Source organism: Lipotes vexillifer, unplaced genomic scaffold (assembly GCF_000442215.2).
Source record: "Lipotes vexillifer unplaced genomic scaffold, Lipotes_vexillifer_v1.1 scaffold708, whole genome shotgun sequence".
NCBI classification, from domain to species: Eukaryota; Metazoa; Chordata; class Mammalia; order Artiodactyla; family Lipotidae; genus Lipotes; species Lipotes vexillifer.
Window position 1 is genome coordinate 1,492,600 of NW_006781346.1, and position 16,637 is coordinate 1,509,236.

The following is a 16,637-nucleotide window of genomic DNA, read 5'->3' on the forward strand; positions in this document are numbered from 1 at the left end:
AGGCCACAACAGTGAGAGCCCCGCGTACCGCAAAAAAAAAAAAAAACCCAAAACAACGACAACAAAAAAAATGCCATTGAGATTTTTTTAAGTTTTTAAAATTTATTTAAAAGGTACCGTTGAGATTTTTTAAAGTTTTTAAAATTTATTTATTTAAAAAAATTTTTTTTAATTTTTTGGCCATGCCACGTGGCATGTGGGATCTTAGTTCCCCAACCAGGGATCAAATCTGCACCCCCTGCCATAGAAGCCCCAGGGAAGTCCCAATTTATTTATATTTTTATTGAAGTATAATTGACCTACAACACTGTGTTAGTTCCAGGTGCACAAATAGTGATTCAATATTTCTGTACATTACAGAATGATCAGCACCAAAGTCTAGTTACCATCTGTCACCAAAGTTATTACAATATTAGGGCTTCCCTGGTGGCACAGTGGTTAAGAATCCGCCTGCCAATGCAGGGGACACGGGTTCGAGCCCTCATCCAGGAAGATCCCACATGCCACAGAGCAACTAAGCCCGTGTGCCACAACTACTGTGCCTGCGCTCTAGAGCCCACGAGCCACAACTACTGAGCCCTCATGCCATAACTACTGAAGCCCGTGTGCCTAGAGCCTGTGCTCCACAACAAGAGAATCCATGGCAATTAGAATCCCACTCACCGCAATGAAGAGTTGCCCCCACTCGCTGCAGCTAAAGAAAGCCCGTGTAGCAACGAAGACCCAACACAGCCATAAATAAAGTTCCCTTTAAAAAAAAAGTTATTACAATATTATTGATTATGTTCCTTATGCTGTACATTTCATCCCTGTGACTCATTTATTTTGTAACTGGAAATTTGTACCTCAATCTCCCTCACTTATTTCATTCATTCCCCCAAACCCCCTACCCTCTAGCAACAATCTGTTTTCTGTATCTATGAGTCTACTTCTGTTTTGTGACGCTTGTTAATTTGTTTTGTTTTGTTTTGTTTTGTTTTGCCATGCAGTACGGTTTGTGGGATGTTAGTTCCCCGACCAGGGATTGAACTTGTGCCCTCTGCAGTGAAAGCACAGAGTACTAACCACTGGACCACCAGGGAATTCCCAATTTTTTTGTTTTTTAGATTCCACATGTAAGTGAAATCATACGGTATTTGTCTTTCTCTGCCTGACTTATTTCACTTAGCATAATATCTCCTAGGTCCACCCATATTGTCACAAATGGCAAGATTGCATTCTTTTTTATGGCTGAGTAAAATTCCATTGTGTATGTGTGTGTGTGTGTGTGTGTGTGTGTGTGTGTGTGTGTACACACACACACACAATCTTCTTTATTCATTCATTTATTCATTTATTGATGGACACTTGGTTTGCTTCCATATCTTGGCTATTGTAAATGCTGCTGCAATGAACATTAGTGCTTTTTTAATTAGTGCTTTTGTTTTCTTCGAATAAATACCCAGAAGTGGAATTGCTGGAGGGCATGGTTGTTCTACTTTTAATTTTTTGAGGAACCTCCCTATTGTTTTTCATAGTAGCGGTATCAATTTACGTTCTCACCAACAGTGCGCAAGGTTCCCTTTTCTCCATATCCTCGTCAACACTTGTTTTTTGCTGTCTTTTTTTTTTTTTTTTTTTTTAATTTGGCCACACCGCGTGGCATGTGGGATCTTAGTTCCCCAACCAGAGATCGAACCTGGGCCCCAGCAGTGAAAGAGTCACTGAGTCCCAACCACCAGACCACCAGGGAATTCCTATTGTTGTCTTTTTGATAATAGCCATTCTGACAGGTGTGAGGTGATATCTCACTGTGGTTTTGGTTGCATTTCCCTGATGATTAGTGATGTTGAACATCTTTGAATGTGTCTGTTGGCCATCTGTATGTCTTCTTTGGAAAAATGTCTATTCAGGTCCTCTGTCCATTTTTTAATTGAGTTGGTTTTTTTTGATGTTGAGTCGTATGAGTTCTTTGTATATTTTGGATATTACCCCTCATCAGATATATCATTTGCAAGTATATTCTCCCATTCAGTAGGCTGCCTCTTTATTTTGTTGATAGTTTCCTTTGCTGTGCAAAAGCTTAGTAGCTTGATGTAGTTTGTTTCCCTTGCCTAAGGAGACATATTCAAAAAAATAATGCTCTTTGACTGATATCAAAGAGTGTACTGCCTATGTTTTCTTCTAGGAGTTTTATGGTTTCAGGTCTTACATTTAAGTCTTTAACCCATTTTGAGTTTATTTTTGTCATTTCTTTTTCTTTCTTTCTTTCTTTCTTTTTAGCTGTACCACACGTCATGTGGGAGCTTAGCTCCTTGACCAGGGATCAAACCCGTGCCCCCTGCAGTGAAAGCACAGAGTCTTAACCACTGGACCACCAAGGAAATCCCTCGAGTTTATTTTTGTAAATGGTGTGAGAAAGTAGCCTAGTTTGATTCTCATGCCTGTAGCTGTCCGGTTTTCTCAACACCATTTATTGAAGAGACTGTCTTTTCCCCATTGTATATTCTTGCCTCCTCTGTCACAGATTAATTGATCATATAAGCGTATTTCTGGGCTCTCTATTCTGCTCCATTGATCTATGTGTCTGTTTTTGTGCCAGTACTATACCATTTTGATTACTGTAACTTTGTAATACAGTTTGAAATTGGGGAGCATGATACCTCCAGTTTGTTCTTCTTTCTCAAGATTGTCTTGGCTATTCAGGGTTGTCATTGAGACCTTGATAGGGAACACACTGAATCTGTAGATCACTTTGGGTGGCGTGGACATTTAAAAAATATGAAGCCCTCCACCCCATGAATATTACCTTAGTCTTAATTAACATAATAAAGGCCATATAAGAAAAGCCCACAGCTCATATCATAATCAACAGGAAAAAACTGAAAGCTTTTCCTCTAAGATCAGAAACAAGACAAGGATGCCCACTCTCACCACTTCTATTCAACATAGTCCTGGAACTCCTTGCCAGAGCAATTAGGCAAGAAAAAGAAATAAAAGTCAGCCATATTGGAAAGGAAGAAGTAAAATTATCTATTTGCAGATGACATGATCAAATATGAAGCAAACTCTAAAAACCCCACAAAAAAACTGTTAAAATAAATCAACAAATTCAGTAAAGTGCAGGATATAAAATCGACATACAAAAATTAGTTGCCTTTCTATTTACTAACAAGGAACTATCTGAGAAGGAAATTAAGAAAAAATCCCATTTGCAATAGTACCAAAAGAATAAAATCCTTAGGAATAAATTTAACTAAGGATGTGAGAGACTTGTACACTGAAAACATTGATGAAAGATAAGAAATAAATGGAAACATAGCTTGGTACTTGTACTTTGTACTTTCCAAAGTATTTTCACGATAGTATCTCATTTGTGCCTGATGCCAATGCTGTGAAGTAGAAGGGCAGGTAGAAGGCTTGCCAACAGACGAGGCAACTGAGGCCCCAAGAGGACTGGATGAGAAGCTGGTTATTCAACAGGTTAGTGACAGAGGGTTAGATCTTGGGTGTCCTGCATGGCCTTTGGGCTCTTTCTACGGCCTTACTCAGATGACAGAGTAACCACTTAATGAGCACCAACAGCATAAACTGCAGTGGACCACAGGGGTTATGCAACCCCGTCAAAGGCACCGCCAGTGCAGGCAACAATCTCTACGGAAGATGATACACACATAAGGCTGGGAAACATCTACGTTGTATCATGTTAAATAGGATTATGAAAGTAATCACACACACATACCTGTACTCTACTGCTTGATACTCTTCAGCGGCCTCAGGCTTAAACCCACATTCCTATTCCTCAGTATAGCAGTCAAGGCCTGTCACAGGCCAGCCCCTCTCCAGGCCCTTCATGCCACTGCCTACCTCCCATTCCATGCTCTGGCTGTGCTCGGCTGCTTGTGGTTCCTCATGTGGGCCATGCCCAGGGACACATGCCCTCTCCCCACCTCTTCTTAAAATGTGCTTCTTGGGCTTCCCTGGTGGCTCAATGGTTGAGAGTACGCCTGCCGATGCAGGGGACACGGGTTCGTGCCCCGGTCCGGGAGGATCCCACATGCCGCAGAGCAGCTGGGCCCGTGAGCCATGGCCGCTGAGCCTGCACGTCCGGAGCCTGTGCTCCGCAATGGGAGAGGCCACAACAGTGAGAGGCCTGCGTACCAAAACCAGACCCCCTGGGTTGAATCTATAGTTGGTTTTCTGCTACTGTCCAAAGATTATTTTGTTGAGTTTGACTTTATAGAATTTGTATTAAGAAATCAATAGATATTTTGAATATGCTTTTTCAGAGGGTGTCTCCCTAGCCACCATCCCCACTCCACCTCCTACCCCCTCCTACTTTGAGAATCACTGCTGTGAACAAGTGTTCTGAACTGTGACAACTCATAGATCTCATAGGCAATATCCAACAATTCTGTGAAGGGCCTGAGCACCCAGTCTGAGAGACGCCACTGAAAAGTTAAGCATGGTTGGTCTTCATTTTGTGCCACAGGGATCAAAGGTATAAATGCAGATGCTACCATCATGTGGCAACACTGTGTTATGTAAGATGGTTGTCCAGGGAATCCTGAACATGTGTGTATTAGTTTGTTTAGATTATAAACAAAAGTAAAACATAAAATTTTAAATGTTACATGGAAAACTTGTATCCCCTACTTCCAAGAATATGTCTGTGGAAGTAGCCAAATTTGGGAAACACTGTTCTAAATGATTTTCTCTCTCTCCTTTTTTTCCCCCTCACTCTATGAAAACTTGAGAATCCCTTATTGTGAAGGTTGTTCTAGAATTGCAAGATTAAGTTAATTTCCTTCTGTAGTCTCTAGTATGAACGGTTAATTTCTTCTCTAATAAAGTACCCATGCATCAAAAAAAAAAAAAAAAAAAATGTGCTTCTCATCAAGCTAACATCTACTTATTCTTTCCATCTTAGTTCAGGCATCACTTTCTCCTGGACACATATGCATGCGTCCACACATGCATGGGACTCTTGGTCAGCTGTCCTTCTATCGCTCCATATGATTCTGTATCACTTACTTGTCCATCTGACTCCTAGTCTATGAGCTCCTTGAGGTCAGGGCATGAGCCTTTTGTCCCTCTGAATCGTGTGTGCACAGGGCCAGGCACACAGTAAAGGCTCCATGCATACCTAACAAATGACTGTGTGAGCACGGAGGCCCAGCATGGAGCGCTCCAACAGCCTCGCGACTTCAGACGCTTCGCAAAGCGGGATGCTATTAAAGAATCAAGATGTCTGGGAAGGGATAAGGGGAAGGTGCAGCTTCCCTGATTGTGGAAAATATCTTAAGCAACTTCAATGTGAGCTTTTCTCTGTTCTTCCCTGGGCCTCCTGACACAGGCAACTGGCAGGCTGATCTAGCCACAGGTTAGTGCCAAGCCAGGGGTTGGGAAACCTGAGCCAGTCAACAAAGCCAAAGTGAGCAGTGGACTGTTCACAGCTGAAGACCCAGCGGCCTAGAAAAATGAGGTGACTGGCCTGAAGGCTCCCTGAAACTTGGCAGCAGGGTTAGTTCCAAATTCAGGCATCGGAATCCCAGTTCAGGGCTCTCTCTACAGCACCAGGCACCCTTTGGATCTGAGGTAAGGCTCAAAGGGCTGTGGACCTGACCGGCACCAAGGGTCTTACATAGGACAGGAAGCACACGACAAAAGGACACCCAGAGATCTTGAACATAAACATGTGCCAGACCAGCAATAATCAGCACATGTCCCAGTGGAGATAGGCTACCGAGAGAATGAGAATCCAGAGACACATTTTCTTCTCCCTCCGTGCTAAAGATTCCCGTGTGTTGCTTTCGTGACTATGACTCTGGACAAGGCACAGGCTGAATGCCTCAGGTACCTTATCTTCAAAATAACCTGCAAAGCAGCTATTAGATCCTCATTTGTACCTATGAAGACAATAGAGCAGAGAGGTGTAAGTATTTAGCTCAAGGTCCCAGAGCTAGTAAGTGGCAGGGCAGGAATCTGAACCTGAGTTATCTCTACTAACCAACGTGGCTTTGCGTGATCAGGAAACTTTAAACTACAGCTTGCAGTGCCTCTTCAAGTCTCAGTTTTGCTGTCTGCAGTTGAAGATGATTCTGTGCTGGTGTTCTTCAGTAGTGATCCATGTGAGATCCACAGGGGTATTTAAGAGGCTCAATGCATGGTACAATGAAAGAAGGAAGATGACCATGTTTTAAAAGTCTGGAGCTGACCACCAAACTTTCTGGGACATTCATCCCTCAGCCAGCAGCAGAGGTAAGAATGGAAGTGTCTGAAACTCAAGGATGACTCAATAGTTTGCTTTTCCTTGGACAGCAACAGACATGTAAATATAACCAGTGCTGGAGACTCTACTCATGGCAGACATGGGAGAAACCGAAGAGCACCCATCTCAGGCACCCAGTAGAGGGAACAGCATGCAAAGACAGCCTATGTGAGAGCCGAGTTTGTTCAGAACACAGCACCCAGGTCTGGCTGAAGGGAAGTGTGATGGTCAGTCTTATACGTCAGCCTGGCTAAGCTACAGCTCCCGTTATTCAATCAAATGCTAACCCAGGCTTTGCTGTGAAGCTATTTTATAGATGTGATTAAAGGCTATAATCAATTAACCTAAATAAGAGAGATTATTCCACATAATCTAGGCTTCCATCAGTTGAAAGGGCTTAAGAGCAGAACTGAGGCTCCCCAAAAGAAGAAACTCCACATATGCCCAGCGGCCTTTGCTTGTGCCTGTGAGTTCCAGCCTGCCCCTCCTGATGGCCAGACCTACAGATTTGGGACTTGCCTTGCCAGACCCCCAATCATGCAAAGCCAACTCCTTGTAATAAATCTCTTAATATATATCTCACACTGGATCTGTTTCTCTGATTGATCCCTAACTGATATAGGAAGACAGGCACGTCTCAGAAGGTGGGGATAAAGGGGAAGCTCAAGCTGGACCTGGATTAGAGAGCACTGCAGTGCATGTTAAAGGCTCTGGACTTTTCCTGAAAAGATAAGGGGAGAAGCAGAAGGGATTCCAGCAGATGAAGAGCAGAATCAGATCTGCATTTTAGATGCTGTGAGTCTGTCTCCCTGTAGGATGGTGAATGAACTGGAGTATACAGGGCAAGACAGGAGGTGGCACCACAAAAAGGGAGGAAGCTGGAGCCATAATTCAGGTAGGAAATGGTGAGATCTTGGTTGGACAAAGGCCTAGCAGTGGAAATGGAGAGAAAGGGGTGGGTTTGAGAGAAACTGAGGAGGTAAGCCTCGTAGAACTTGGTGACCCACTGGCTGGGGATGAGGGAGAGGGAAGAGGACTCCAAGCTGATTTTCAGGTTGATGGCGCTTTTCATCCCGCTGGACCTCAACGCTACATGGCAGCAACTAGAGGTGTCGTCTCTTGTGCAACAGCTGCCGAATCAAAACATGAAGCCAAGGACGCTCATTAACTACCCAGATGCTACATACAGATCATCCAGCTTGATAACAAGAATATGCCTACAAGACACCCTGTTGTGAGCCCTTTGGCTCTTTTAGACTGAATCCTTCAGCTGCCCCTGTGCAGAATAGGTAAAAGGCAACATCTGGCAGAACAAAGCCAGAAGAACAGGGCTGGAAAGATCCTGGGTAGGAAGGAGGGAGATGAGAGCAGGGGCATGGTCAGAGCAGCTGTTTCTGCCATTTCCCGGACCTTGGAGTAGACCAAAGGCCTGGTGGGAATCTGATAGCCTCAGGGGGAGAGTGAGTGCTGGGGCTCTGGCTGGTGAAAAATACCAGAGTTTCCACAGGAACCCTGGGAGAACTGGTGGTGAACAGAGAGGAAGACAAGAAACCCAAGCAACACCACCCACATCACAGCTTTGACTCCATTTCCTGTCTGCAAAATGGGCAGAGTTATTCCACTTACCACCAAACAGGAGAAAAGGGATAATTAAGCTAGAAAAGACTTGCAAAAATACCAAGGTCTGTCTGGGAGAAGGAAGAGATGGAACAGAGGCATTTGTTTTAGTGACTGGCTAAACGATCTTGTCATGACCATTAGTTTCTTTATGGTCATGACATTTTTTTTTTTAACTTTTTATTATTTATTTTTGGCCGCATTGGGTCTTCACTGCTGTGCACAGGCTTTCTTTAGTTGCAGCGAGCAGGGGCTACTCTTCGTTATGGTGACGGGCTTCTCACCGCGGTGGCTTCTTTTGTTGCAGAGCACAGGCTCCAGGCGTGCGGGCTTCAGTAGTTGTGGCACGTGGGCTCAGTAGTTGTGGCTCGCGGGCTCTAGAGCACAGGCTCAGTAGTGGTGGCGCATGAGCTTAGTTGCTCCGCAGCATGTGGGATCTTCCCGGACCAGGGATTGAACCCGTGTCCCCTGCACTGGCTGGCAGATTCTTAACCACTGCACCACCAGGGAAGTCCCATGGTCATGACATTTTAAAAGAGGAAAAGACAGGACCTAAAAACATTCATTAATAAGGTTTTGTTTCTAATAACGGTGGACAAGATGCTACTAGACTAACCCTCTTGAAAATAATAACCATAACCTTTGGACAAAATAGAAAAGCTTTTACCTGAAGGTACTGAAAAGCAAACAAAATCAGGCATAAACCGGAGGGGTGGTCCTCTTGGAAGGAAATGGCAATGGATAAGTTTCCCATTTCCTTTTATAGCTCTTCACCTAAAGGCAGGCTCCATTAGGAGCCAGGCCAGGAGGCTAAAACTTTGGTAGAAACCCAAAAGCCAGTCTTACTGGCTTAAAGAATCTAAGGCCACTTTGGAGTAGCTACAACAGCAAGAAAGTGATGCTGGAAAGGACCGAGCCAAGGAGGTGGAACCCCAAAGTCTGCATATAAACTCAGTCTGACTCTATGGCTGAACTATGAACTATACATGCAGAGGGCATAACCAGCCTACTTGAAGAGATTTTAGCTGCCATTTACTACAGGGGAAACAGAGTTCAGAGATTTGAGCCCAGCCACATTAACTGCCTGATAAACAGAAAAATCAAACTCTACAGAGGAACACAACAATCCAGAGTCTCTAAAACACATCACTCATAATGTCAGAGATACAATCCACAGTACTAAACAACACAGAAACAGGAAAATGCGAACCATTCAAAAGAAAAGGCAACCAATGAGACTGACCCTGAGATGACTGAGATATTAGAATGACAAGGATTTTTAAAGAAGCTGGTATAACTATGCTGAAAGATTTTAAAAAGAAAACATACTTGTAATGAACAAATTGGAAATCTCATCAGAGGAACAAATTATTAAAAAATAACCAAATGGGATCTACCCAAGAATAAAAATATATGTCCACACACAGACTTGCAGCATATGTTCACAGCAGCATTATGCATAGTGGCCAAAAAGTGAAACCAACCCAAATAACCATCCACTGATGAACAGATAAGCAAAACGCGCTATATCCATACAATTACTATTATTCACCCATAAAAATGAATAAAGTACATATGATACAACACAAATGAACCTTGAAAATATTAAGCTAAGTGAAATATACCAGATACAAAAGACCACATTTACGTGTGATTCCATTTACATGAAATGTCCAGAATAGGCAAACTCATAAAGACAGAAGGTAGATTCGTGGCTGGCAGGGGCTCAGGGGATGGGAGAATGGGGAGAAATTGCTAGTGGGTACAGTGTTTCTTTTGGGGGTAATGAAAATGTTCTGGAATTAGATAATGGGGATGATTGCACAACATTCTGAATATACTAAAATCCAATGAATTGTATACCTTAAAATGGTTAATTTTATATGTGAATTAAAAGGTAAGGTAAAAAACATTATGGGAAACTGGGTGATGAATATAAAGCTCTGTATTATCTTTGCAATTTTTCTGTAAATATAAAATTACTCCAGGGACTTCCCTCGCGGTCCAGTGGTTAAGACTCTGCGCTCCCAATGCAGGAGGCACAGGTTGGATCCCTGGTCAGGAAACTAAGATCTCACATGCCTTGTGGCATAGAATAGAATAATTCCAAAATAAAAAGGTTATTTTAAAGTAATTCTATATATAATAGCATCCAAAAACATTCTTAGGAACATAAATTTAAAAATATATTCAAGACCTGTACACTTAGAAGTACAAACCATTGCCAAGAGAAATTAAGAACACTCAAGCAGAGTTATACCATGTTCATGAACTGTTAAGATGTCAATTCTCCCTAAATAAGGGTGACCAATCATCCCAGTCTGCCTGGGATGAAGGGGGTTCTCAAGATGCAAGAATATCATTCCTAAAACCAGGGCAGTTTGGGGAAAACCAGGATGAATTTCTCATCTAACTTCAAACTGATCTATTGTTTCAATACAATCCCAATTTAAATTCAGCTGTTTTTTTTTTAGAAATTGACAAGCTGATTCCAAAATTTATGTGGAAAAACAAAGAACCTAGAGTAGCCAAAACAATTTGGAGGAAGAACAAAGTTGGAGGACTCACAATATCTGATTTCAAGTCTTAACTAAAAAGTACAGTAAGTACGGTATTGGGTGAAAGGATAGACTCAAGATGAATGGAAATAGACCCTCACATATATAGTAAACTGATTTTCAACAAAATTACAAAGGGAATTCAATGAGAAAGGCTAGTCTTTTCAACAAATTGTCATGAACAATTGGACACCCATATGACAAAAAAAAAAAAAAACCCAAAAACTTCAAACTACAATTCATACCATTCACACAAATAACTCGAAAGGATCACAGACGTAAATATAGAACAATAAAACTATAAAACTTCTAGAAGAAAACACAGGAGAAAATCTTTGGGGCGTGCAAAATAAAACTACAAGATACCACTATATACCCCCGGAATAGCCAAAATTAGAAAGACTGACAACATCAAGTGTTGGCAAAGATGTGGAGCAATCAAAATGTCTCATTTCATGGGTAGGAGTGTAAAATGGTACAACCACTTTGGAAAAAGGTGTCATAAAACTAAACATAACCTACTCAATGAGTCAGCAATTCCTCTCCTAAGTAAGGACCCAAAAGAAATAAAAGCTTAAAAAATGTGTACACAAATATTCATAAAAGCTTTTTCATAACAGCCATACTGGAAACATCCCAGGAGTTCATCTAGGGGTAAATGAATAAACAGTGGTATATTAATAAAATGGAGTTCTACTCAGCAATAAAAAGGAACAAATTAGTAATGCAACAGAGATGAATCTCAGAAACATGACGCTGAGTGAAAGAATCCTCACACAAAAGAGTACATAGTATATGATGCCATTTACTTGAAGCTCTTGAACAAGCAAAATTAATTTATGGTTTAAAAAATCAGAATAGTGGTTACTTCTGAGGGTGGGGGAAGAGCTGACTGGGAAGGGGCAAGAGGGAACTTTCTAGGGTAATGGTAATGTTCTAAATCCTGCTGGAAACTTGGGTCACACTCATGTATATTACTTGAAAAGTGCATAAAATGCTACACTTATGATTTGTGCATTTCACTAAATGCAAATTTCACTTTAAAAATTCCATTAGCTACTAAATCCAACAGAATGCCCACTGCCAATTCATGATAGGACTTCAGAAACAAGGAGGAATAGGAGTTGGACCGTTCCCTCTTCTCAGCATCTCTACACACTCCCCTTGGACACTCCCCAAATCAGATAAGGATAAGTCGTTGGCCCAACTCTTGTACCATCAGGCACCAGGTACCCTTGAGCTGTTCTTCTCCCAAACAAGATCCCAAAATAGATTCTGAAATTTATACCTAGTATGAAAGAGTGATTGGCCTCTACTCTTCCTGGGCACTTGTTTTTTATTTTTTTTTTGCAGCACCGTGTGGCATGTGGGATCTTAGTTCCCTGACCAGGGATCAAACCCGTGCCCCCGGCAGTGAGAGCGCGGACTCTTAACCACTGGACCGCCAGGGAAGCCCCTCAACTATCCCCTCTTGAATTGAATATGAAATAAACAGGCCGACTCCGTTTTCTCCGAGAACACGTGCAACTCTAACTGAAAGATACATTAAAACATAGAAAAAAACTAGAACTGTACCTAGCATATGAATACATTAATGAAGCAAGTATTTTGAAGAAGCCACAGGCTTTTTCCTTTTTTTTTTTGGCCCCGCTATACGGCTTGCAGGGTTTCTGTTCCTCGACCCGGGACTGAACCCAGGCCACGGCAGTGAAAGCCCAGAATCCTTACCACTAGGCCACCAGGGAACTCCCCACAGGCATTTTTATTTTTATTTTCTTTCAATGAAAAAAGATGAAAGGCCACACTGAGCCTTTTATCTAAAAGAGTGGGGATACCTCAGCTATAAATTTCGAGGAACAAACCTACTTTGGCCAAGTAGCCATCCCTCCCTTACCCCAGGAGGCCATCGTTAACCTTTCAACTCCCCAGGGGGTGTGGTCCCCTGGTAAGAACTGATTCACCCAAACAAACACAGGTGTCCCCCACCTGTACCACCTGCAGTGGCTCAGCCTGGAAAGCAGAGGACTCCCTCCAGCTTCCAGAGCTCAACCCTTTCATTTGTTAAGGTCGTTTGCTAATTTTTTTTTTAAAAAAAGAGAAACAGAAAACACTTGAGGACTAGAGCACAAAAGAAGAGTTAGCTCCTGGTTATCCTGCTAAAGATCCTTTGTCCCCTTTTTAGGGAAATGTTGTCAGCCTGGAAACTATTTTTCTCATCAGAGTAAAGCTGAGGTAGAGAAAGTGAAGAGGGAAAGAAGAGGCACAAAACATGGAGAAAACATGAAGTCCTGCAGACCTTAAATTCAGGTCTGTCCCTGGGGCTCAGGACGCTACTGTCTGCTTGGCCACGGCCCTCCTTCCTCATATCTTATGAGGCCTCCATGAGCCCCAGGTCCAGAAGCCCAGGAGGAGGACCCGTGGAGCACAGTGGGTTTATAAAGCTGATGACCACCCCACCTCCCCTCCCTGCATTTTCTCTGAGCTGATAAGCAACATTCCCTACGCCCAAATGCTCTTATGTAGGAGTATGTGAGCCTTAAAAAACAAAACAACAACAAAATCTATAGCAAAGAGACCAAATTGACCTGAGCAAATTGATTCTTTTGTCTTTTTCTAGAATTTTGCTCTTTCCCACAAAGTAACAGCAAGAGTGGAATGAGAACCTGCAATAGTTCTCAGCTGCTCTTCCTTTCCTTCCTGGAAGCCCATTTTAGCCTCTGGAAGCCAATGATGCCAGATTTGGGAAAGCAAGCAGACTGAAACTTCCAGTTTCTTTGGGAGAAGTCAGCTCCTCCTGCCAACTTCTGGGACTCTTAAGATGGCCCAAGAGCTGCACTGATGCCTCCTCTCCTTTGATCTGACCCAAGGACCCCCAAGTGAGAGCAGTAATTAGCAACTCTATTCAAAACAAACCTCCCTCCCCATGTGCATCCACCTACTAGCATCAAATAAGATCTTTCCCCGTTTTGCTCCTCAAAATGTCCGAAGAGCTGGTTTTGTACAAATTATAGCTAAATGTCCAAATTCTTATCACGATTCTGTTAAAAACCTCAAAATCATTCCTGCCAAGAGCCCCACATCAGGGGAGATGACCCACTGTAAAGACCACTGTACTGCACACTCCACAGACTACAGTGTCCATCACATCCTGAATTGTGCAATGAGGCAGCACTACCTAGTGGGTGGAGAATCAGAGTACTTGATAATACATTCACTTTGTCCACTGCATCTTTCAGATAGCAGAACACAGGGCCAACCCAGGAACCAGCATTCACCACTGCTAGCTGGACCCCAGGTGGCGGCATCACGGCTGCCTCTGGCTTAGCACAGGCCCTCTCTATTTCACCCTCAGGTCCAGACCCCAACTCCATCCACTCCCTCTCTGCAATGTACTCTATGCTCACCCTTTGAAAGGGGGTGGGGGAACCAGAGAATGCAACCACTAATTCAAACCAGAAAAACCCGAGGCCACAGAAGTGAAAAGAGTTTTTCATCCAGTCTGTCTGAAAGACCCCTTCCCCTTTAAGAATTTTGGCTTGGCTACTTGGCTCACCGCTGTCAGCCAGAAACCTATTTTCTTCACTCACTCCTGCAAATAAAAGGAAGTGAAATGTGTGTATGTGGCTTTGCAACTGAGCTCTTTTTTGTGCTTAAGGGAAGAAAGGTGGGGGTCAGGGGTAGAGGTACCACACAGAACTGGATGCATGGAGGTGAGAAGCCAAGGTGTAACCTCACTGGCCTGGGATGTGGAGACGTCATCGCTGACTAGATGATACACAACATCACGTGCCTCATGCTACCCTGCTGCTTTACACCTGGGGACTAAAACAAATGTTTTTTATTTGCTGCTTCTTCTCCTCCCCCTTCTCCTAGGATGATTTATGGGCTGAGACAGAGAGGGGTTGCTTGGTAGGAGTCAAAATTTTGGGCTGGAACAACTGGTGACCTGTCAACAGCACACCATCAAATGGTCCTCACAACCCCACTAAATGCAGACAGAACCAGCCTGTGACAAGGAGCTGACACCCACCTGAGTTTAGTAGGTAACAGAGACCACTCGGCGGTGCAGTGGTTTAAGTTCTCAAATGAGAAGCTATTTTATCCAAGCAAAAAGCTGCTGTCTCCTAACAAACGGGCTCTCTGAAAAGACTGGAAAGGAGGAACTCTATTTAGGTAATGGGATGGGATGTGTCCACAGCGCCATTTGTTATTTCTTTTTCCCTAGCAGTTAACAACCCCAAACCTTCCGCTAGGCCCTGATCCAAGACCATCACAGCATCCAGTACAGCAGGGCATGAAAACCACAGCCTGTAGTCCGCTCCCATTCTGTCATTTGAAACAAACAAACAAATGGACTTCCCTGGTGGTGCAGTGGTTGAGAATCTGCCTGCCAATGCAGGGGACATGGGTTCGGGCTGGGGACATGGGTTCGGGCTGGATGATCCCACATGCTGCTGAGGAACTAAGCCCGTGAGCCACAACTACTGAAGCCCGCGAGCCTAGAGCCTGTGCTCCGCAACAAGAGAAGCCACTGCAATGAGAAGCCCGCGCACCACAACGAAGCGTAGCCCCCACTCGCCACAACTAGAGAAAGCCTGCACGCAGCAATGAAGACCCAACGCAGCCAAAAGTTAATTAATTAATTATTTTAAAAAGCCAGTTCACAATCGGTAAAATCTGGCCAGCCCCTGGTGCACCCTTCCTAAGCACCTCCATGGAGCCGAGACTGAGGCCCCTGTCTCCTGACCGCAACTCTGGCTCCCCGGGCCCAAAACATCTCTGCCTAGGGCATCACTTTTGCAAGTAGAAAGTTCCTTCGACCAGGACCCTGTGCACTCCAGTGGCTGAAAGAGTTGAGGAATGGAGGCACACTGGAGTCGGCTCAGGGCAGCGCCCAGGCATATCTTAGAGGCCGAAGCTCCTCTGTGCCACAAGAGGGAATATCTTAGAAGGACAGCCCTCCTCCAGCCACTCAGTCTGTACCCCCAACCCCTCGGCCCCCACGGCCACCTCCCGCTCCTCAGCGTTGAGCCTCGGGCGCACGCAACCCGGTGGCTGGGGCTCGGTCCCGCAGCTAGCGCGGAGCGCCATCCCCTCTGGGCCCCACACTCACCCACCGCCCGGATGCGGAAGCCGCGCGGCGGGCGCAGGGCCCGACGGCACCAGGCGTCGCGCAGCACCTGCAGGCTGGCCGGAGGCGCGTGCACCAGCAGCACCCCGCGCCGCAACCAGCCCTGGAAGGCCAGCCGCGAGGCGGCGCGCGCCAGCCGCGAGTTCCAGAAGCAGCGTGTGTTGGCGCGGCAGAAGGCGCGAAACACCGCACGCCCGCCCGGCTCCTCCGCGCCCCCAGTCGCCTCCTGCGCCTCCAGCCTGCAGAGCACGAGCGCCAAGGAGCCCGGCGCCAGTTGCACGGGCCGGGCCATGCTGCCTCGGCGGCCAGGCCCCGCAGCCTAACGCATCGCCGGGCTCGGCAACCGCGCTGCACCGGTGGCTGCGGCCGGCGGGAGGGCTCAGCTTACTGCGCTCGGCGCCGGCTGCCGGGAGAACGGGACTCCAGGGGGCGGGGCCGATGTACGCGCCAGGCCGGGGGTGGGGCGGGACTCGCAGGCTGGGACGCCCACCGCTCTCCCCCCCGCAGGAGCCCAATAGTGGTTTCCAGGCGCTAAGTTCCCAGGTCATTCTCCACACCGCAGCCAGGTCTCTGCCCACCCAGTCCCCGAACTCCCACCCCGGGCGACTCCCTTCACTTCTCTGCTCCCCGGCAGTCCGGAGCTCCTCTTCCCCCGATGGGCGCTCACTGGGGCTTTTCCAAGCCTTAGGCTAGCCCCGCAGTCACCGGGGAGCCGAGCCGCCTCCAACTGCGGCGCGAACAGTACGGCCAGGGTTCCTCAGAGCCGGGAGGACCAGGATGGCTGCCGTTGCCCTGGCTTTGGGATCGCCCCCAGGGAGAGAGGCCACGAGGGGCAGACTCTCTCGGGTCGGGAGCAGGAGACCCAGATTTGAGTCTCCGTCTGCTAATCAGTTTGCATAAGTTTCTTTCCCTCTCTGGCCTCAGTTTACTGTCTTGTAAAATGAGGAGTTGGGACTCAATTCTAAGGACCTTTTTCATGACCTTCTGAGGTTCTGGGGTCTGGTCTCGCTCCTGGGTTATCCAACAGAGTTAAAGTGTAAGGGACGGAAAGTGATCCAGAGGTGCCAGCCCCAATGGCTGG

The 16,637-nt window shown here is 45.5% G+C and overlaps 1 protein-coding gene across 3 annotated transcripts in view; it reads right to left on the reverse strand.

The window, feature by feature from the left end:
- Positions 1-15,904, reverse strand: part of STOX1 (storkhead box 1) — a 57,344-nt gene extending 41,440 nt beyond the window's left edge. For all 3 annotated transcript variants that reach the window (XM_007454582.1, XM_007454581.1, XM_007454580.1), the window contains exon 1: positions 15,539-15,904. In XM_007454582.1, the coding sequence (XP_007454644.1) occupies positions 15,539-15,848 (310 nt within the window). In that variant the 5' untranslated portion in view covers positions 15,849-15,904. The remainder of the gene's footprint in view (positions 1-15,538) is intronic.
- Between the last annotated feature and the right edge of the window lie 733 nt (positions 15,905-16,637).